The following is a 22,210-nucleotide window of genomic DNA, read 5'->3' on the forward strand; positions in this document are numbered from 1 at the left end:
GGCATTCCGGACTTTAGCGGCATCTCGCGTCACAATCACCCACGAGCAACCTTACGCGACGACCTCTGGATGCCGCTACCGTAATTCACCGCCTTTCATTTTCATTTTCATTTTCAATTGTTGCTAAAGACCTCCGCTGCACTCCCACACCCGCAGCAGTCGATAACAGTTATCGTCTTTCGGGTCTCCAAGCCGCGCTCTTCTCTTCCATTCGTGGTCTACAGACTACCTAGAAACTTGTGCAACGAAAGCTAAACACTCTATCGGGGAATGGTAATCGGTCTTTTAACACTATCTTCTCTTATTGTTAGTCTCAGAATATTGGAGCACCTAGTTTAATGCGGAGAGTAAAGGTTACACAGGATTCCAGACTTATGAAGTCATTTTAAGATAGCCCAAACTGGGTAGCGTAAGATCGTTAATTACACTGCGTAGGATCGTTTGATCAATCTTTATGCTTAGCGTCCAAAAATTCTTGTATGCAGCATTCGGTAGGTCGAGTATCGAGCCATTTCTTTATGTTGGGAATCGCGTTGATCTTCTTCGCATGCTCTGCCAGGGCAACGTGGTTCTTCAGGGTGTCGAATCCAATAGTGAAGTCGACGTATGGCTTCAGCGAAACGAAGAACAGGTCGGCCCAAGTAAGCTGAGTGAAATTCGGTATCGTTCAGGTCAGAGCACATGTACAGGCAAAATTACGAGCCCAATTTTGTCATACCTTTGCACCAAAGAAGTAGCCGCCATTTGCTTTCACCCGATTTTCAAACCTGGTCAGATAGAATGGAATTTTTTCCTGCACAAGCTGTTCCTTCTGTTTGGCTCTCGTGTCCTCGTTTGTCTCCCACAAGTACTGACTGAATACTGCAAAGCAGAATTTTTCGAGTTAAATATAAAATTGAATTTTTCCGAGTTCTCGTTACCAAGATTTCATGCGTGAAATTGACACTGATCGTAAACTTACGAATTCTGTAATCGTTGATCGTGTCTACCATAGAGTCGATCTCCAAATCTTCCAGTGTGTTACTACCGGTCAAGTTGAACTCTTTGGCCAAGTATCTGCCGATCGCCAAGCTCTGGTGGTAAGTCTTCCCGTCGATTTCCAATATCGGCAACACTCCGTAAGGTGTCTCTTATTCGTACGAAAAGAGGAAAATAAATTAATGAATAAACCGGGAAAGAACGAAACACGAAGAACTCGATGGAAATCCGGCAAGGATCCCATCAATTTTCATAAAACAATCTTACCGGGCTTGAACTTCGACCAAGTTGTAATATCGTGTCTCACGTCTTCAAAATCCTGATCTGCATAGCTGAATAGATATCGCACAAATTCAGATACTCCTGTGGTCTTGAAATAGATCAGTTTGTACTGGGGCATTTTTGTATTTTCGTCGGATCTAAAATTAAAATACAGTAGGTAACGAAATTTCCGGATCACTCTAACCCACGAGACTCTGCATGCACCCGAACGTCGACTCGGAAGACTGTGAGTAAACTGAACTTGGTCCTGTCTTCAAAGCTAACAAGAAGTCTCGACGGACTAGTCGCCAAGACCTATACTCTTTGGCCAAGACTACGCACGCGGCTGGCAGCCAATGAGGTACCTTTAGATTCCTGCAGGAGAGGTTTTAGGATAATTGGGAGGTTACTATGCCGCTAACAACGCGATCAGTCGCAACACGATGTTCCTCGTGTGACTGCGCTCGCTATTTGGCAGCCAACCCAAGCAGTAAGTGGTCAATTTTGAAGAATGGGCATGACGTTGACCATCGTCGCATAAAAAGCCTGACGGTGCGTTTGGTTCAATGACGCTTTGTGTCACTGGTCGTTGAGGTCACACTCCGTTCAACAGAGTTTACTTTGGAGACTTGAGAATTCTTCGCGAATTTATTATCACATCAGTGGATATTCTTCAAGCAATTTTAATTAAATCGAGACAAACGATGGTCTCTAACTGAAAAGAAAAGCAATCTTTGAAAATAATAGAAACTGATTGCAATTTAATTGGGGACAATTGGGCTAATTGGTGTGGAGTTGGGGACTCTCTTTGAAAAATCTAATGGGATACTGTGAAAACCGATTGGAATTAAATAAGAGAGAATAGGATAGAGAGACGATAGAAATAAACATTTTCCGATGAGATTTTTGTTTGTATCAAATCGAGTGATGCTTTTCACAGAATGAATACTCGGGGACAAGAAATAATGCAATCCGTTAAAAATTATCGAATTGACGGACGTAATTCGGATGGCAATTCATTGAGAAATTAATGAACTGGAATTTGGGGAAAAAATGTATTTCTCGAATGGTGATCCCAATGATTTGAAATTCGAAAAATAACTCACCACTGGTGTTTTTCGCTGGTTAAGCGTTCGGTACTCTGATTGAAGCGATGTATTTTAGTGATGCCACGTAGGCGGCGATCCACGAGTTAATAAGAGTGAGTGAATAAAATTCAATTGATATAAAAGCCCATACAGGAAGCGGCTTGTTAGATTGCATAACGATGGATTCTCGGTCGGTAACCCACGAAAAAAGATCTGCTGAAGCGGAAGAAAAGTATTGATATATTTAACACAGAAGACAATCTGTTGTTTGCATTAAATGTGAAATATTTTTTATTAGGTAAACAGGGTACAGCTTTGTCAACATAATCTCATCATAGATTTAAATACACTATCTCAAATTATAATCATGTTGGAATTCATCAAATTTAAGTAACGAATTTCGGGTTCTCTCTTCACATCAAAAATCAGTTTTTGGGCGTATCGCCAACCAGGCAGCGATTCTAGGTAAGGCGAGAACTTTATCAATCAATTGTTTCAAGTTTCGATAATCCTTGAAGACGTCATTCTGCATGAAAGCGTTTATGTTTTGCTGAACCGCGGCTAGGAATAGATTTGTGCCGTTCCGAGTATTCGATACGAATATCCTCGAACTCGATGCCACCGTAACTCAGAAGAAATCTAATCGGGCCTCCCAATCCCACGATATTAAAGTATGTCACTTTATATGCAGGCATTTTGAGTGCAACAGAACACTGAAAAAATGTCAACTGTTCTCAAATATTGTCGCCACCTTTAATGCTCAGTTTGCGTACATCGTCGGTTGGTAACGCGGAAGGTTACCGACCACTCAGCTGTTAAGGACAGTTATGTCACATTAACGATAGCACGTGCTTATCGTGTATATTCATGGAAAACTGACTATTTCCAACAGGCGAAATTGTTTTTGTTGCAGAAATAAGTGTGCAGCCCTGCCTTTGAATCTATATCAAGAGGCACAAACTGTCAACGAAAATCGCTGTGCTGGAAGCGGTGAAAATTTAACAACAAAAATACTGGAGAAGAAACGTAGCATGTGGAGTGAGTGAATAACAGTCATCACTCATCAGAAGAATAACTCGCTTGATATCGATGGAAAAGATATCTGGTTCATAAGATTTCACTTACAAGAAATACAATATTCAAGCAATCACTCTGTTTATTGTTCCCTCAAATTTCGATTGGTCAGGAGCCCGGAAACCGATGGTGCAGACTGTTCGTCGTTCAACGGCATTATACTCACTTGAGCGAGGCCTCGAGGTGGGGGGAAATCTTTACCACGTGATGATGATACGCGTGAAACTTAATATGGTGGGGGATAATGAAATTGTATTTTCGGCAATCAATCGTTAATCAAAATTACACGTAATTGCGACACCTGTTTGATACAAGTATTGTCACCTTAAGTATGTCACTAAATATGATGCAATTTTTCACGGTTAGTTTTGTTCATTGTCATCGATAATTACCATCAATAGTTACCTTCAAGATTTTCATTCATAATTCAAAATTTCATTCAGCTCTAAGATGCTGTACCACTGCATTTGTTTAATTCGAAATTTCAGAACGTGAAATTATTCATACGAATGTTGAATTCCTTTTGCACGTGCATGAATGATCCAGTTAGTTGATCCAGATTTGCCAAGGGTTCCTTGTTGAGTGATGCAATACTTTTGAGGTCAACTAATAGGGAGTTTTTGGTCTCTTTGCCACCCAGGCAGCGATTTTAGGCAACGCAAGAACTTTGTCCACCAGTTGTCTCAAGTTTGGGTAATCCTTTACGACGTCAAAGCCCATGAAACTGTTTATGCTGTGGTAAGCTGCGGCGAAGAACAAATCCGCGTAGCTGAGCTGTAAGAAATACGGAGAAAATGCTTACTAGAGGATGAAAACTGTATCAGTGAACAAGTTGCGTGACAATACGCATTCATAGGACATTACCTCTCCTCCGTGAAAATAGCCAGTGTTATCCTTGATTATTTCGTCAAACTTTTTCAAATATAAGGGAAGAGCCGTGTTCACCAGAGTATCATTTTTCTTAGCTTTCTCATCTGGATTCGTTTCCCAGAAGTAAAGTGCTGTGACTGTAAAATTGTATAAAAAAGGAAGAATTAACAGGGGTGCCAACGAAACTAGACGCGCAAAGTCTAGATTGGCGTGTTACCTACGTTTTCTGAGGTCGTAAATCGAATTTGCGATCGCATCGATTTCCAGGGCGTCTAAATCGGTTTGGCCACCAATGTTAAACTGCCGGGCAAGGTAACGACATATTGGTAGAGTTTGGTGATAAACCTTTCCATCTATCTCAAGAATTGGTACCTGGCCAAAAGGCATGGCTAGAAAAAGAAATAAATATTTATAGATATTTGAAGCCACTTTCTTAGCTGACATATTACAAAGCATTGATGACAATAGTGGTCTTGATCGTGGCACTGATAAGTATACCCTCTGATAATCGAGTGATTACCGGATAAAAAGTTTGTGATTTTATGGGGCGATACAAAAATACAGGATTAAAACTGTAACTTGAACAGCGACATATTTTTATTCTTTGAGCACATACAATTCCGATACAAAATTTAGCAATACCGCATGTAACTCTTTGCGATGGTACTAACTCGCTTTTCAAATTTTCATCAAATCAAACTAAACGCCTGCGGTTGCCACGCTAGTTGTTGTCACCAGTTTTCCTTTTGGTTTTGGCGTATATCTCGAAAATCCGATTAACAAGGGTATTTTATTTTTATCTGCTTATTCACAAAGCTTTGTTCAATAATACTGACACTTTTTTCAACTTTTTACTGTCACTATTACCGAAGAGACTTGAAATTCAAGGATATAACGTATCAACACTAACAATAAGTAAATAAATTCGGAAAATTGAAATAAATGCCTAGTGTTTGGCCGTGACTTCCAAACCTCCTCGAAATGTCATGTCGACGAGAAACATTGCTTACTGTGCTTGATTGCTGGCCACTCGTTTTGCCTGTCAATGCGCACATCTTCGAAATCCGCACCACCGTAACTCAGGAGAAATCTGATCGGTTCTCCCAGACTTGTCACATTGAAGTAAGTCAGCTTATATCTCGGCATTTCGTCTGTTGAAGAAATTTAAAATAATATCAAATGTTAGACAGACAATATTCTCTCCTTTGATCATATTGGCTATCGTACAAATAAAAGATCTCATATGGAGTATCAATTGTTCGTTGCTTCCAATAAGTCAAGTGCAGTTACACTCAACAATTAAAATTCGTATTGAATCCTTTGCACTAACTAAGAAGATAAGAACCTAAAAAAAATGTATTCAAAATGCCTCTGTAATCACTGATAAAAATTATCAAACAATTTCTCTTACTCCGTGAAATTGAGATAAGCCTTTCGCGCGAAACCCGGACGGTAAAGACTGTGGGTCGTTCAACTGGTATACCAACTTCACCAAGATGAAAAGTGGAGCACGGCTGAGACCACGTGACACACCACGTGGTCTTGCGTGGTGGTAAAAGGATGTCAAGTGGCGCACATAGCAATATGTACACCAATAACAGTACCGAATAACAATCGTGGCTGTATAAATGTCCTGTCTAGTCGAATTAAACATAAAACCGATAAAGTTCTATTCTCGGCTACTATGGACTTAGAAATTTGTTGGTAGTTGTGATCCCAACGGACATGCGTTTGGAAATTTATCGTTTGCTGAATTTTTTGGAATTATCGAAAAACGAGTTTTTGATCAATAACTTTCTCACTATCAGTTTCGTGTCGAAATAGTTGTATACGAAAGTTGTTTGTCTCACTATTTTCTAGAAAATTTTCTTTGTTGCAAAACCGTGCTACCTTAATCACAACTCGAAAAAAGTTGTTTATTATTTTCGTAGAGTTGAAAACATCAGCGGTGAAACGCAGATTTAAAAAATGATCAATTTTCAAGGGTACTTTCATTAGAGTGTCAACTACTTATACACAACAAAATCGCCTAATCCGTATTCGCCGATAACAAATTTCAAATCTGATCCCACTGGACTGACTTACTTGGCCAACCGACCGCAAACAAAATGCCAATTTCTTTTTGACTTCAAATCGAAAGTGAAATGAGATGTGAATCAATCAGCTCATTTCACATCAAGTTAAACTATTACCGTTCTCTACTAATCGATTGTAATGAAAAGATGTAAAATTCAATTCACAATTTTTTAACAAAAGGAGCAAAGTCACAAAAAGTCACGATGTTTTCATTGCACTGTGAAAAGATTGACTCTGCATAAATAAAACTACAGATTCAATCAGCTTATTGTTAGTAGTCGTGATATTATCGTTTTGGTAATTATACGTCAATTATTTATAGTTAAACATTTCAGACTGCACCCAAGTATACAGTGTCGTTATTATACAGGGTGTTTCATTCAGGTTAGCACAGCTGAATATCTTGAGAACAACGTATGTATTTAAATGAAAAGTGTTTGCAATAAAACCTCTACCGAATGAAAAGTACGATAAACTTACACGGTGTTTTACCCCCTTCGAGTCATAAAATTTTAATTTTCTCTAAAATACCTTCATTCCGAGATATTCTGCCGTACCAATTTCATTGGACCACCATGTATATGGTAAAAATACCGGTTACAATTACGTCTTTCATAATTTCATATCCAAACCCGCCTTGCCTTTTCATCACGGAACTAGCTTGATCATCGTGACTAGTCAATTTTAGGTATTGCGTGTATATATATGTATATATATATATATATATATATATATATATATATATATTCTTTAGTCTCTCGTTCTAGCGCAGAGTCCTAATTCATTGGTTCTCAGACAGTGGTGGTAACTACGTGACCGTGTGTCGTTATCTATTCATATCTACGTAGCACTTGATGTTAGGGATCCGCCTGAAGTTGAGATAAACCGACCTTATATAATAGAAATTAACCTCGAGTTTAGCCACATATAACGCGCCAGTGTCAAGTGAGACGGAAGCTGTATTGATTAGTCTCTGATTTAATCTGCGAAAACTGTGTAACATCATGTCAAGTTACAAGTTGACTTATTTCGCAATAGCGGGGCTCGCGGAACCGATCAGATTCCTTCTTAGCTATGGTGGAATTGACTACGAGGATAACCGTGTGGCCCATGAAAATTGGCCAGCGATCAAGCCGAGTGAGTATCAGCAAGAATTTTACGCGACCGATTTTTTGTTCCTTAGTTTGGTGCAAATGGAAGACTCACACTGAGAATTTTCCCCCCAGAAACGCCCTTCGAACAAGTTCCGATTCTCGAAGTAAACGGGAAGACGTTGTATCAGAGTAACGCGATCGTTCGCTTTCTCGCTAACAAATTAAACTTATTCGGCAGCGATGAATTGGAACACTATGAGGTCGACGCCCATATTGAAACCATTGGCGACTTGAGGAGTCGTAAGTACAGTCGTAGACAAATTTCAGCGAACAACGCTGCTTGCATTGACGATTTTTTGGATACCTGCTGAACATTCTTATCCTTTAGTATTATTCACGTGGCAATGGGCTGAAACTCCGGAAAATAAAACTGCCAAAGAGGCAGAGACGCGGAAGAAGGCGGCTTTTTATTTGGGCAAGTTTGAAAACACGGTAAAAGAGAACGGCGGGTACTTCGTCGGTGGTAAGGTAAGTTAAGGTTAATTTAGTTTGTAATAGTGAGAGGACGTGTCTTGTTTAAGAAGAAACTCTTTATCTCGTAAATCCTGTGACTGCAGACATTCTTTCATTATGACTCAATACAACAATTTATTATTCAATTCAAAGGCACTGCAGGAAATAATCGGACGTGTGACTTTTCTCGTTGCAGTTGACGGCTGCGGATATTGTTTTCGCTGGGTTGGATTACGTTTTCACCTTTATCCTGGGAAAAGAATTTCTCGCAGATTATCCTCACCTGAAAAAACTCGTTGAGAAAGTCAATGCTCTACCGGGTATCAAGTCACACATTGCTAAACGTCCGGAAACGCTTTGTTGAAATTTGTTAGGAAGCGGATCAGGATCTGCGTTCGTAGGACATGTTGACAAGGCGTGAAAAGATGGTGAAACCTATCAAACTCGTCCCATTGAAATTATCAGTGTTATTATGTATTTGCATAGTAAGAACAACTAAATAGAGCTAAGAATTGTTGCCGTATGCGAAAATATCAATCACTCAATACCAGTGTTATATTTATTTATTTTCCTTATATTCACTCCTCGATAAATCCTATACACTCGAAAATCTATTCGTTATTGCATAATTCAGTAATGCTCGTGAAACTTCAACCATGAACGTAGATTGCAAACTTGTACAGCTACAATTGCAGTTCTCGCGGCCTCGTCACCTTGAAATACGTAAGCTTGTATTTTAGCATTTTGTTAAACATTAAACACTTACTCTTATGCCTTTTGATTATATCGGCTTTTGTACAAGTAACACATTTTGCACAGAACATGGATTATTCATTGCTTCCAATAAGTTAATTGAATACGTCTTGGGAATAAAAATTAGTCAAACGTTTCTCATTTCATCGAATTCAAACAATTTTTCCCGCGAAATCCGGACGGTAAGGCTGTTGCCATGCGCCACGTAACGCAACATGTGGTTTTGCATCGGGTGGGTGAATATCAAAGCAAGCATCGCCTACAGCAACGTGTACATAAATAATGGTGCCAGAAACAGTCAAGACTGTGTAAACAGTGGAATACTTGAAAGTTTTTTCACATGTTATCCAATCGCACGATTTCAACGAGCAGCGTCCTAAGTCAAATTTCCAACATTCACTCGTTTCAATCATACTTTTCTCTTCACCCATAATTTCCCCAGACGGTCGGTTCATTTCTGAATTCTCGTGCTGAGTTCAATCCTATCCTACTATTCGTCGTTTATTTATACTTTGCTTGTATCGCCGAGGCAACCAATAGACTCTGGACCAGAGAGAAGTTATTCGAGGTCAAACTGATTGTAAGCTTCGCTAGCTATCGTATCCAGTGAAAGTCTCACGGGCAGTTCAGTGCTCGACGAGTTGCCAGAGAGCCTAGAATTTTGAAAATAAAATCGTACCAAATTCCGTCGGCATTTCACGCCTGTGCATTTGTGAATGATGTCTTCTTACAAGTTGACTTACTTCAATTTTACCGGCCTCGGTGAACCTGTCAGGTTCATGCTGAGCTACGCCGGCATCGATTTCGAAGATAAACGGGTCAGCGACGAAGAGTGGCCACAATACAAGCCACGTGAGTACAATGCAACCGATTCTTCTACGATCCACGGGGTTTAAATGTAGTTTATTCGACGTGGTCTAAACCGTTTTTATAGTTATGCCAATGGAACAACTACCGGTGCTAGAGATCGACGGGAAAAAATATAATCAGTCGTTGGCGATCTGTCGATTAATCGCCAAAAAATCTAACGTCTATGGCCGCGACGATATCGAAGCATTGCAGATTGACAGTGCTGTCAACAACATCAACGATCTACGACATGGTAAATGCGATTTGGACGTATTTACAGAGTGAATTATTAACGGGAAAACTAATCGCGACTTGACATTTTTCTCTAGAGATGGCCAACTATTTTTGGAACACTCGACCCGAGTGGACGCCGATTCTGAAAGAGAGAGCGTTTGAACGACTGGCATTTTACCTTGACAAGTTCGAAGCGATATTGAACGTCAACAACGGTTATTTCGTCAGCAATAAGGCAGGTTTCTGTTTTCCCAAATGACATTTTTTTCAGGACGTACTGTCGCGATTCTCTTTTAACAACATTTAGTTTTCTTTTTTGCTACAGTTGACGTGGGCAGATATCTTTTTCGCTTCGTTGCATGATTACATGTGCTCCATGGCGGAAAGGGATATAACTGCGGATCATCCGAAATTGAAAAATATCGCCAACGAGGTATTCAATCTACCGAACATTAAATCTTACTTGGCTAATCGCCCGAAAACAAAATTCTAAATTCTTTTTGACGTTGGGTCGTAAGTGAAATGAGATCTGAATCAATCAGCTCACCATCAAGTATTAATTATTACCTTTTTTTATCAATCGAATTTATGAATGTAATAAAAAATACTGAAATCCTGCAGCTCACGATTTTTTAACAAAGCAACAAAAGTCACACAAAGCTTACATTCAACTGTGAAAAATGGGAGCGGACTGTTTCTACAAGTTCGTTTCTCTCGATTCACTCCGAAAAGTTCGCTTCTACGAGTGGCGGTCAAATAATTTAAATTAAATTAAATTAAATTCAATCAAAATGTACGAAATTGACAATTACATGTATGAGAAACGAACTTGTAGGAACGCCATTTGTAGAAACGAACTTGTAGAGACGAACTTCTCGATTGTAGTGCCACTTGTAGGAAAGACCCTTTCGGACGAACTTGTAAGACCGCAATTTGTAGAAACGAACTTCTAAGTATCGAAACCTGTAGAAGCGAAATTGTAGAAACGATACCCTCCCGAAAAAATTTACTTCATATGCATTTCAGACTGCACTGAAGTACACATTCTCATTATTGGATATGGCAAAAATACCGGTGATGACAGTTCAATGGTAATCATCATTTGTTAGGCGATAATAATGTTTTACGTAAACTTCATCTTGATACCTGCCCTGCCTTTCCACCACAGAGCCAGCCTAATCATCATGACTAGTCACTTTTAGGTACGACTTGTCGACTTGACGCTTTTTTACTGCTGTAGTCAGTGATACTGTGGTCTTCAGCGAGTGTTTCAAATATCGTAGACTCGAAGTGATGAATAGATGACTAGTTTTATTTACATGTTCGTATTCACGTAACATTTCATGGTCAGTCCTGTATTCCGTTATTATAAGTGATTTGGGTAGACACGGACGATATTCATTATCATCGGTTAGATCGACCAGTATATTCAAAATCTAGGTCGGTTTTAGTCGCGCATAACACGCGCGTGTTAAGTGAGCCGGAGTTTTTCGTGAAGCTGTGATTAACCATGCAAAAACCTGTAAAGTGACGCGAGACACATCATGTCGAGTTATAAGTTGACTTATTTCGAATTCGCGGGACTCGCGGAACCTCTGAGGTTCCTTCTTAGCTACGGTGGAATCGATTACGAGGATAATCGTGTGTCTCAGGAAGATTGGCCAGCTTTCAAACCACGTGAGTATCAAATAGGATTTGGGTTGCTTATTAAAAATAATATCATTTTAGTTGAAAAAAAAATTAAGTGACGGAAACTCTGACATCAAACATTGCTTCCTCATTGTCACAGACACCTTTGGGACAAGTTCCGATTCTCAAAGTAGACGGGAAGACGTTGTACCAGATTAAAGCAATCGCTCGCTTTCTCGCTAACAAAACAATACTTCGAGGTCGATGCTCATATTGAAACTATTTACGATTTAAGGGATCGTAAGTGTAACTGTTTACGAATTCCAACGAATAACGCTTATTAACTGATGATGTTCATGATTTTTTGAAAATCTGTTCAACATTCTTATTCTATAGTACTGTTTAACTGGATCCGAGCTGAAGCTCCGGAAAATAAAGTCGCCAAAGAGGCAGAGATTCGCAAAAAGACAGCTTTTTATTTGGACAAGCTCGAAGTCTCGGTAAAACTAAACGGCGGATATTTTGCTAATGGGAAGATAAATTCAAGGTTAATTGTATCAAATGGTCGACACGCAGCGCACTGATGTACTATTACATTTAAGACGTGGGAATGGGAAGTTATTTTTTGTCAATTAGAAACTCTCATCTGTTATAACAATTTTTGTAATCTTAACTGACTTCGACGTTCTTTGCTGCAGATATTTTCAAAACACGTGTTATTACGACATAACCTGCAATCGACTATCGTGTAATTCGAAGCCACTGCGGACAATAATCGCATCTGTAACGTTTCCCATTACAGTTGTCGCTTGTGGATATTGTTTTCGCTGGATTGAATTACGTTTTCAACTATATCGTGGGAAACGACAAGCGTAGTGGAATTCGAAAAGTAACTCAAACGCTTCTCTGATTCGAGATATGTATTTCAGTGATGTAAAGTAGGCGGTGATCTACGACTCATTAAGAGTGGTATAATGGGTGAATAAAATTCATTGAATATAAAAGCCGTGAAGGAAGCGGCTTGTTAGGTTGCGTCACGACGGATTTTCGGTCGGTAACACACAAAAAAAAATGGTTTGCTGGAGCGAAAGAAAGGTCTTGATGTATATTATGTAACTCAGAATACAATCTGTTGTTCGGATTAAACGGGAGATATTTTTTATCAGATAATAAGAATACGGTTTTGTCATTACGTTCTTATTATACTTTTCAACACACTATCTCAAAGTATAATCGTACTGGAATTCCTTATACTTAATAACAAAGTCCGGGTTCTCTCTTCATATCAATAAGCAGTCTTCGGGCTTTTCACCAACCACGCAGCGATTTTAGGTAAGGCCCGAACTTTATCAATCAATTGTTTCAAGTTTGGATAATCCTCGAAGACGTCAGTCTTCATGAAAGCGTTTATGTTATGCTGAATCGCGGCTAGGAATAGATCCGCATAGCTAAGCTGTGAGAGAAAAACAAAGATGGCATTAAAATACCGAAAGAATGTATCGTGCAGCCGAAACTTAATTTCGGCGAGGGAATATTCTTCGAAGCTTACCTCCCCGCCGTGAAAATAGCCGCCATTTTTCTTTACTATATCGTCCAACCTCTGCAGGTAAAAGGGAAGCGTCGTGTTGACCAGGAACTCCTTTTTCTTTGCCTTTTCGGCTGGATCGTGCTCGAAGAAGTACAACGATCCCACTGAAAAATAATACCGGACGTAACAATAAAAACTAGATCATCGATATGGAAAACTGAACTGAGAAATATCTTATTTGTCGTGCAAATTCTAGTGGATTAACATATTCAATTACTTTTTCTGAGATCGTGTAGAGTATTTGCGATAGCATCAATTTCCAGAGCGTCCAGGTCGGTTTTGCCGAGAAGGTTGAACTGCTTTGCGAGGTAACGACAAATCGGTAAAGTTTGGTAGTACACCTTTCCGTCTATCTCAAGAGTTGGTACCTGACCGAAAGGCGTTTCTGAAATATCAAATCAATCATGATTAGTACGGTTTCGAAAAGTTATTATTCGCCTTATCTGTATCTAATTGACACGCCGTACGACTCGGCGATATCTACAATTCTAGGCCAGATGGAATAACAACAAGATTTAGACTGACGTTAATACTGAGTCTTTCGAAATTCTAAAATACAAATATATCTCACTGGGCTTAGTTTCGGGCCAATCCGCATATTCCATACGAATATCCTCGAACTCGACGCCACCGTAACTTAGAAGAAATCTAATCGATTCCCCCAAGCCCACGCCATTAAAGTATGTCAGTTTATATGTGGGCATCTCAACTGCTAAAGAACACTGGAACAAAAAGAATTCAGTTTGTTTCAAATATTCTTCCCGCTTTTAATGCTCGGTTCGCGTACATCGTCGGTTGGTAACACTGAGGATTATTACCGACCATTCAGCTGTTACGGACAGTTATGTCACATTAACGATAGCACGTTCTTATCGTATATATTCATGAAATGCTGACTATTTCTAGCAGGTGAAATTGTTTTTGCTGCAGAAATAAGTGTGCAGCCCTGCCATTGAATCTAGATCAAGAGGCACAAACTGTCAACGAAAATCGCTGTGAAAATTTAACAACAAAAATACTGGAGAAGAAACGTAGCATGTGGAGTGAGTGAATAACAGTCATCACTCATCAGAAGAATAACTCGCTTGATATCGATGGAAAAGATATCTGGTTCATAAGATTTCACTTACAAGAAATACAATATTCAAGCAATCACTCTGTTTACTGTTCCCTCAAATTTCGATTGGTCAGGAGCCCGGAAACCGATGGTGCAGACTGTTCGTCGTTCAACGGCATTATACTCACTTGAGCGAGGCCTCGAGGTGGGGGGAAATCTTTACCCCGTGATGATAATACGCGTGAAACTTAATATGGTGGGGGGTAATGAAATTGTATTTTCCGCAACCAATCGTTAATCAAAATTACACGTAATTGCGACACCTGTTTGTTACAGGTATTATGACCTTTCGTAAGTTGCGAAATATAATGTAATTTCTAATAACCACGAATAATTTCCATCAAATCTTTCATTCGGGATTCAAGATTTTATTCAGCTGTTAGATGTAGAACCATTTTATTCATTTATCTCTGAATCTTACAATTTTTACTGTGTTCTTTTTTTTATCTATATACGGTATAAAGTTAGGTATACATATGTTAAATTCTTTTTGCACGTGCATGAGTCAGACATTTTGTTCAGGTTTGATTAAACATTTTTAAGTTTGGTAGTTTGGGAACCCCATGTAGGGGCAGGTAGTACGAGGGGGAGCCAGTGCTTATACACCTAAGATCTTACCCTGTAAAAGCTGCTGCAATGTAAACGAAATTTCATGATAAAAAATATCAGTAAATTTCCAAATTATCCTATGAAAGTATTCCATATGTTCAAATTTTCAATTACTGGATAGTCACGGATCGGCCGTGACTTTTTCTCACAGATTGAGATTCGTGTTCACGAGACAAGTAATCTGCAGGAAATAAAACCATCTTAATTAGAACTGGAGACAATGTTGTTTTAACTTTTGGCGATGTTCTATTATTGTTATTATATATTATTATTGTTAAGATAAAAAATTCAGCGGCTATACGCACAAATCAACAATGGTTTCATACATGGTAAAAATACCGGTGATAGTAATGTCTTGTGTAATTTTTATCCCGATACCCATTCCGCCTTTTCGTCACGGAAACAGTGTGGCTATTGTGACTAGTCAATTTTAGGTATTGCTTGTAAACTCTCTAGTCTTTCGCTGTAACGAAGAATCGCATTGCCGTTGGTTTTCGGATTATGGTAGTAACTACGCTACGTGACCGTATGTGAATGTCTAATCATATCCACGCGGCACTTCACGATGTGCCCTGCCTCTTAAAATAGTAAGTCATTTCGATAAGCAAGAACTGCACTGCCATGTCGAAGACGAACTGACCTTATATATAACGATAGTCCACCTGAATTTTAGCCACATATAACGCGGCAGCGTCAAGCGAAGCGAAAAAGCTGTTGGTGGGGCTGTGATTGATACTGTGAAAACCAGTAGCGTGACGGTAGAAACATAATGTCGAGTTATAAGTTGACTTATTTCGCAATAGCGTCGCTTGGAGAACCGATCAGGTTCCTTCTCAGCTACGGTGGAATCGATTACGAGGATAATCGCTTGCCTAAAGAAGATTGGCCAGCGCTCAAACCAAGTGAGAATCGGCTGAAATTTAACGCGTCTGATTTATCGTTCGTTAGCTTGGTGCAATTAAAACGCTAAAACTGAGAATTTCCTCCCCAGAAACGCCTCTCGGACAACTTCCGATTCTCGAAGTAGACGGGAAGACGTTGTATCAGAGTAACGCAATCGTTCGATCTCTCGCTCATAAATTGAATTTATTCGGCGACACTACTTTCGAACACTTCGAAGTAAATGCTCATATTGAAACCATTGGCGATTTAAAAAATAGTAAGTGCAGCTTTTGACGAATCTTAAGGAACATCATACATTCATGATTTTTTAGAAACTTTGGAAAACTTTTGAACACTGTTATCTTCTAGTACTGTTCAACTGGACCTGGCATGAAACTCCAGAAGATAAACTCGCCAAAGAGGCAGGGATTCGAGAGAAGTCGGCTTTTTTGTTGGGCAAGTTTGAAGCCGCGGTAAAAGAGAACCGCGGGTATTTCGTGGGTGGGAAAGTAAGTCCAAATTTAATATTATCCATTGATCAACGCGCAATGCACTGATGGACCGTTACTCTTTATTAGTGGAAATGGGAAAATATTTTTTATCAATTAGAAACTTTCGTCTGTTATAACAATTTTCGTAACTCCAGTTCACTCCGACGCACCATTCCACAGGGAAAATCTGTGCCTGCGTATATTTTTGAACACGACTTATCGCAACTCAAGCTACAATCGATTATCATGTAATTCGAAGCCACTACAGACAATAATCGCATGTATACCGTTTCCCATTACAGTTGTCAGCCGCGGATATTCTTTTTGCTGGATTGAATCCCGTTTTCTCCTTCATCCTGGGCAATGATTTCCTCGCGGATTATCCTAACCTAAAAAATCTCGTCGAGAAAGTGAATGCTCTACCGGGTATCAAGGAACACATTGCTAATCGTCCGAAAACGCCCCTTTAAAATTTATTCACAAACGAATTATAACGTGCATCTGTACACGTCGCTGACATTGGTAAAATCGATCGAGCTCATCCCATCGCAATTCAGTATTACTATGTATTTGGATAGTAAAAATAAATAAATTGACGCGGAAGTTTTTACCGTGTGCAAAAACTCTAAGCACTCAATGATGCTGTAATCATTTTCGTCGTCACCAACTCCTCGCTACTTTTTAAAGTATCATTCAGAAATGCTTATTCGACCATCGACCATAAACACTAATTATAGACTCGAAGATCTAAGGATTCAACTGTAAACCAGTATTGAAGAATATTCTGGAATCGAGTGATTGCTCAAGGACACGAAGTGCAACGTCGACAGGTAGTTTGTAAGATACATATTGTTTGTTGGTAACCGGTGGTAATCTAACAGAAACGTGGTTCGAAAGTGGGGATAATTAGAGGCTGGAACATGGCTAGGTGTAGGACCACCACGGTAGACTCACCCAAAGGATGGGAGAGTGAAAAGATTTCTGATCTTCGTTGAAATTTTTTTTTTTTATTTACACGACAGTCTCTACATATTTTCTCGCTTCTTATATAGCCAGGTAACGCGTTGTTGGAATTTTGAATCAATACAGCCGGAATAATCGTATAATATAATATAATAAATAGAGAATGAATATAATTCTCGTGTCTTTGATCAAGTGTGTCGTTATCAGACACCATGACGAGCTACAAGTTGATTTATATTGCAATTTCCGGTTTCGCCGGACCGATCAGGTACCTTCTGAGCTACGTAGACATCGACTTCGAGGATAAGCGCATAACTCAGGAGGCTTGGCCGGCGCTCAAACCACGTAAGTGGAGAAATTGGCCTTTCGCAGGAGACGACAAATCTTCGAACAGGCTTTTACGTTATCTGAAAGCAATTCTGTAAAAAAATTACATCCGTGTTTCACCTTATCGTGTACTTGCTCAGTAATGCCCTTGGAACAGGTTCCGGTTCTTAAAATTGATGGAAAAACGTTATATCAGTCCAACGCTATCCCCCACTTCCTTGTCAAGAAATTCAACCTACCATGCAGCAATGACTTTGAGGTATTTAAGGTAGACGCGACTCTCGAAACCATCGGCGATTCTAGACCAAGTAGGTCTATTCTGATTCTATTCGACCTTGGAATTAAAATCCAATATTTAGTTGTATATGTGCGAAATGAACGGTTTGAATCAATTCACAGTCTGTTTTTGACGATTTCACAACCATTATTTGATAAATCGTAGAACCCAGTATGCCGAGAAGGAATTGAGTTCGACACAGTCATCACGTAGAAAATACTTAAAACCAGACACTGGCTTCATCTTTACAGCCGAAGCTAATCAGAGAGTCAAGAAAGCTTTGAAGCCAGCTGATTAAATACGTGCAGATGCGATAAAATTTTCTTATCGTAGATTTCAGCGGAATATTGATACAATAACCGAACAACTTTGTTGCATGTGAAGTGCATCGATATATCGATCGTGTAGCAAGGATTTTGTTATCAACATACAAAATATTTTTTTCTGACAAAACTCTACTATCTGTGAGCTCCATCGATACCTAATTCTCTTGCATTGTTTCAAACCTTTGTCTTAACCCTCTCGTCTACACTTGAAAAGCACTTGAAAAGTTACACTCCTGCAAAGTGAATCTTCTCGCCTTTCTGTCATCTTCTTTAAATGATTATTTACTGAATATAGATATCGCATTTGTGTTTGCATATTCTTACTCACGACATTCTGACCATTCCATTCCACAAATAAAATCATAAGAACAAATGCTCTGAAACAGTTTTATAACCTTCGATTGATTTTCTGGCACAATTATCGATCGCCTATTTTTGAAAGGACTTCTTAACAGATTATTTAACCTAAAAAATCTTGTTCAGAAAGTCAATGCTTCACCGGGTATCAATTCTCACATTGCTAAGTGTCCGAAAACGCTTTGTTGAAATTTATTTGCAACCGGACTGCAATATGCATCTGTACACGTTGCTAAGGTTGGTGAAACCGATCAAGCTCATCTCATCTAAATTCAATAGTTATGCAATTGGGTAATAAGAATACATAACACGACGAATAAATTTTTGCCGTGCGCAAAACTTTCAATCATTTGTCATCTTTTCATCAACTCCTCGGTTCTTTTTGCTCCGAAAAAATTATCATTCAGAAATGCTTGTGCAAATTTGACCATGAGCAGAAATTATAGAGGACACTAATCGCAACGTCGAATGTCAGTTTATTATACGAGTAGTCGTCGGGCTATAGATATGCATGTTGGCCGTCTGTAACCGGCGCCGATCTCGACCAGAAACGTGGTTCAAAAGTGGGATGATTAGACGGTAGAACGAGACTAGGTGTATCGCTACCACGGTTGGTCGACAAGGATGGAAGAGTGGAAAAATATTGTGATCTACGTCACGGTCGGTCCGTCCGTCCTTTCTCGATGCTTCTGGCCACATAACGCGCAGCCGGCATTAGAGTCAGAGCTGCCTGTGAGTTGAGTTGAACGTCAACAGAACAGTGGTGATAACTCTGCTCGTTATTCTCTTATCTTAAATTCGGTGCAACGTTATTAGGCATCATGTCGAGCTACAAGTTGACTTATTTTGGAATTGCCGGTCTCGCCGAGCCGATTAGATACCTTTTGAGCTACGGAGGCATCGACTTCGAAGATAACCGCATAACTCAGGAAGCTTGGCCTGCTCTCAAGCCACGTAAGTAGGAAATTGGCTTCTCGTCGAAGACGACAAATCTTCGAACGGACTTTTCCGTTATCTGAATTCATAAGCAAATATACTGTCCATGTTTCACGTTGCCGTATACCTACCTGTTCAGAAATGCCCTTGGAACAAGTTCCGGTTCTCGAAATCGACGGAAAAATTTTCTATCAATCCAACGCTATCGCCCGCTTCCTTGCCAAGAAATTCAACATATTAGGCAGCAATGATTTAGAGGCATTCGACGTCGATGCCACTCTCGAAACCATCGGCGACTTGAGACAGCGTAAGTCCATTCTGATTCCACCCAAATTTGGAATGAAAATCCGATATTTATTTCTATTGTGTGCGTTTATGAACCGTTCAAATTAATTCGTTTTACATACTCTTAGTGCTCGCCAAGTGGTACTGGTATTCCGAACCGGCGCAGAAGGCGGCAACTGAGGCAGAGACGAAAAAGAAGGCCGCTTTTTATCTCGGCAAACTCGACGCGTGGGTGAAGAAGAACGACGGATATTTCGTTGCCGGCAAGGTAGGTTTGACGCTTCCTTAAGTTGCAGGCACGGACAGACCACTTACAGGGTTTCAGGGTGCTCAACTTGCGTTCAGTGTTTCTCAACCTAAAAGTTATTGAGAAGACTGAAAAAGTTCCTATTCTGGATGGCATCACAATAACGGACGCCGTAGGGATAGCATTCGGATTTTCAGCACGCAACAAAAACAATTTGGTGTTGGATTTACATGCTCGAAAGTATTTCTACTCAAGTGCATTTATTGAGTTATAATTACAGGGATCGTGTGCGATTTACTTATCGTTATGTTGTAGTTGCATTCACAAATGTTTTTACAATTGGTCGCATTTCAAAATTACTAGGAACTTTACTGAAAAAAATCTTGTCATCGTCGTACATGTGGATCCAACGTATATTTTTCTTTTTTTCTCTTGAGGTAAAAAGTATTTTTGTAAATCAAACAATGGAATGCTGTGAAAGCTTACTTTATTATTTTAGCCAAGGTAATTTCACATTAAAATATAGAGGGGAAAATTAACTCGAACTTCAATTCACTAAATTATTTCCCTCTGAGTAAATGTTGAACAGCGCTGATTGATCTTCCTCGATTTTTCGCATCTTTTTAGTCGCTAAACTCTTTTCACCTTTATCGTTGCAGCTCTCGGCAGCAGACATCGTCTTCGCCGGATTCCATCTCATCTTCGCTTTCCTGGTGGGTAAGGATTACCTTGCAGATTATCCGAATCTCAAGGGTGTCGTTGAAAAAGTTGAGGCTCTTCCTGCCATCAAAGCTTACATTGCTAAGCGTCCGGTGACGGAATACTGAACGGGATGCGAAAGCTCATATCGATTACGTGTTTTAAATCTAGAATAAATCAGCTTACACGTCATACATAGAGTCGGTAACAACCACTCGATCCATTCGACGAATCGGAGTATTATAAGATGATAGTTTCTAGGTTTCTTCATCTGAAAAGTATGTTATTTTAAACCATGAAAAAATTTGAACTAGAATTAGGCGCTTTTTATTTTTTACTCGTTTTGTATTATTTCAACCTATAACAGACATTTTATACGACGCATTTTATCAGCAATGTTGAATAAAGAAAACAAGCAAGAAGTGCCGAATTGGAGTCTGTGACTCGCCGATTTTGTTTTATTTATCATTCTTCACGAGACCGTTTGCTTTATTTGCATGAAAATTTCATTATATAATATTTAATATTCATATCAAACTGACCAACGAGTTTTTGATCAATATTCGTCTACCTCCCAACATGTAATTAATTGCATCACCCCTCTGTGAAAACTAAAAATCTCTACACTCACATACAAAAGAATTTCTTTTCTTTTAATTACTAGAAAATAGTAAAGTGTGCATCGTGACTATGACATTTTGAATATTATCAGAATTGCATGAGAACATGGTACAAGCAACTGTTCAGTGTGATTAAGTTGTCACTTTCTTTACCTTTCTAAGTTTGTTCAGTCGAATAAGGCCTTATTTTATACAAAATTATGTCCACCTTGTATTTTTTCATAATAATGCAATTTTATTTCGGCAATTATACAAGCTAGGAGCAATCGCGTAGAGCGTCAATTACGTCTGATGACGAGAATCTCGTTTCTGCTGTAGTCGTTGAACCACCGCTTATTCGATTATCGGTCTGTGACCCATCGCTGGGGTTAGACATAGCAAGTAAATGCTTCGTCGCTCCATAGTTGCTTATCGTGTCAGAATATAATAAATTGTGATTACGCTTTTACGTTATTATACATTTTTATAAGATTCAGAGGAAGTTTTTTCACAAAGATTCGAACTTCGTTGAACAAGTTTTTTCTGCTAATTACGTGTTTCGTTTTGCTGCACGATGCGCAATCAACGATGCCGTTGACAGATCTGCAGAAACCGAAGAAGCTATTGAAAATTTCAGAAATATTCTCACCTGTGAAGTCCGTAACCTTCACTGGATTTCACAGTTCATTCTTGACGATTTCGCAATTCACAATTTGATAAACCGTGGTATCTAGTATGTCGAGAAGGAATCGATTTTGACACAATCATCACGTAGAACGTACTCAAAACCAGACACAGGCTTCATCTTTTTACCTGATGATAAATAGAGAGTTAAGAAAGTCTCGAAGCCAGTTGATTAAATACACGTGAATATGATAAAAGTTTCTTATCGTATAGATTTTAGCGGAATATTGCTGGAACAACGGATTCGCTTTGTTACATGTGATCTGCACGGAAACAGAAACTTATGTTTCAATCATTCTAGAAACTCGCGAAAACTGAGTGATTTTGGGAAACCATTGTCGATCGTTTATTTTTGATATCCGCAACTTAATGAAAACTAGTTACAACGTAACTGAGTTCGTGAT

At 39.2% G+C, this 22,210-nt stretch overlaps 4 protein-coding genes across 4 annotated transcripts; 3 read left to right on the forward strand and 1 right to left on the reverse strand.

Moving 5' to 3' along the window:
• Nucleotides 1-405: 405 nt before the first annotated feature.
• Nucleotides 406-1,478, reverse strand: LOC124410486 (glutathione S-transferase-like). The gene is made up of 4 exons (XM_046888904.1): nt 1,246-1,478; nt 962-1,129; nt 719-861; nt 406-646 (listed from the first exon to the last, which is right to left on the reverse strand). The coding sequence occupies exons 1-4, from the start codon at nt 1,376-1,378 to the stop codon at nt 446-448; spliced, it is 645 nt and encodes a 214-aa protein (XP_046744860.1). The 5' UTR covers nt 1,379-1,478; the 3' UTR covers nt 406-445.
• Nucleotides 1,479-7,323: 5,845 nt separating this feature from the next.
• Nucleotides 7,324-8,439, forward strand: LOC124410504 (glutathione S-transferase-like). Its single transcript, XM_046888945.1, has 4 exons — nt 7,324-7,484; nt 7,574-7,741; nt 7,830-7,969; nt 8,151-8,439. Exons 1-4 carry the CDS (start codon nt 7,352-7,354, stop codon nt 8,316-8,318), a joined length of 609 nt encoding a protein of 202 aa, XP_046744901.1. The 5' UTR covers nt 7,324-7,351; the 3' UTR covers nt 8,319-8,439.
• Nucleotides 8,440-9,169: 730 nt separating this feature from the next.
• LOC124410494 (glutathione S-transferase-like) lies at nt 9,170-10,298 on the forward strand. Its single transcript, XM_046888917.1, has 4 exons — nt 9,170-9,559; nt 9,642-9,809; nt 9,886-10,025; nt 10,116-10,298. The coding sequence occupies exons 1-4, from the start codon at nt 9,424-9,426 to the stop codon at nt 10,281-10,283; spliced, it is 612 nt and encodes a 203-aa protein (XP_046744873.1). The 5' UTR covers nt 9,170-9,423; the 3' UTR covers nt 10,284-10,298.
• Nucleotides 10,299-15,447: 5,149 nt separating this feature from the next.
• On the forward strand, nt 15,448-20,910 carry LOC124409109. Its single transcript, XM_046886531.1, has 13 exons — nt 15,448-15,635; nt 15,725-15,892; nt 15,985-16,124; nt 16,409-16,566; nt 16,844-16,867; nt 17,017-17,075; nt 17,277-17,414; nt 17,537-17,704; nt 18,933-19,016; nt 19,125-19,310; nt 19,432-19,599; nt 19,706-19,845; nt 20,484-20,910. Exons 1-13 carry the CDS (start codon nt 15,503-15,505, stop codon nt 20,649-20,651), a joined length of 1,734 nt encoding a protein of 577 aa, XP_046742487.1. The 5' UTR covers nt 15,448-15,502; the 3' UTR covers nt 20,652-20,910.
• Nucleotides 20,911-22,210: the final 1,300 nt, after the last annotated feature.

Source organism: Diprion similis, chromosome 1, assembly GCF_021155765.1.
Source record: "Diprion similis isolate iyDipSimi1 chromosome 1, iyDipSimi1.1, whole genome shotgun sequence".
NCBI classification, from domain to species: Eukaryota; Metazoa; Arthropoda; class Insecta; order Hymenoptera; family Diprionidae; genus Diprion; species Diprion similis.

Bases quoted from the DNA above. Each gene is read 5' to 3' on its own strand.
- LOC124410504 (XM_046888945.1), top strand. From the start codon at position 7,352: ATGTCAAGTTACAAGTTGACTTATTTCGCAATAGCGGGGCTCGCGGAA. The intron at 7,485-7,573 runs GTGAGTATCAGC...TTTTCCCCCCAG, and splicing joins TTGGCCAGCGATCAAGCCGA to AAACGCCCTTCGAACAAGTT. The intron at 7,970-8,150 runs GTAAGTTAAGGT...TTCTCGTTGCAG, and splicing joins GGTACTTCGTCGGTGGTAAG to TTGACGGCTGCGGATATTGT.
- LOC124409109 (XM_046886531.1), top strand. From the start codon at position 15,503: ATGTCGAGTTATAAGTTGACTTATTTCGCAATAGCGTCGCTTGGAGAA. The intron at 16,868-17,016 runs GTAAACCAGTAT...GGGGATAATTAG, and splicing joins GAAGATCTAAGGATTCAACT to AGGCTGGAACATGGCTAGGT. The intron at 19,846-20,483 runs GTAGGTTTGACG...TTATCGTTGCAG, and splicing joins GATATTTCGTTGCCGGCAAG to CTCTCGGCAGCAGACATCGT.
- LOC124410486 (XM_046888904.1), bottom strand. From the start codon at position 1,378: ATGCCCCAGTACAAACTGATCTATTTCAAGACCACAGGAGTATCTGAA. The intron at 1,130-1,245 runs GTAAGATTGTTT...CGTACGAATAAG, and splicing joins TTGGTCGAAGTTCAAGCCCG to AGACACCTTACGGAGTGTTG. The intron at 862-961 runs GTAAGTTTACGA...TCTGCTTTGCAG, and splicing joins GATCAACGATTACAGAATTC to TATTCAGTCAGTACTTGTGG.
- LOC124410494 (XM_046888917.1), top strand. From the start codon at position 9,424: ATGATGTCTTCTTACAAGTTGACTTACTTCAATTTTACCGGCCTCGGT. The intron at 9,810-9,885 runs GTAAATGCGATT...ATTTTTCTCTAG, and splicing joins CATCAACGATCTACGACATG to AGATGGCCAACTATTTTTGG. The intron at 10,026-10,115 runs GCAGGTTTCTGT...TTTTTGCTACAG, and splicing joins GTTATTTCGTCAGCAATAAG to TTGACGTGGGCAGATATCTT.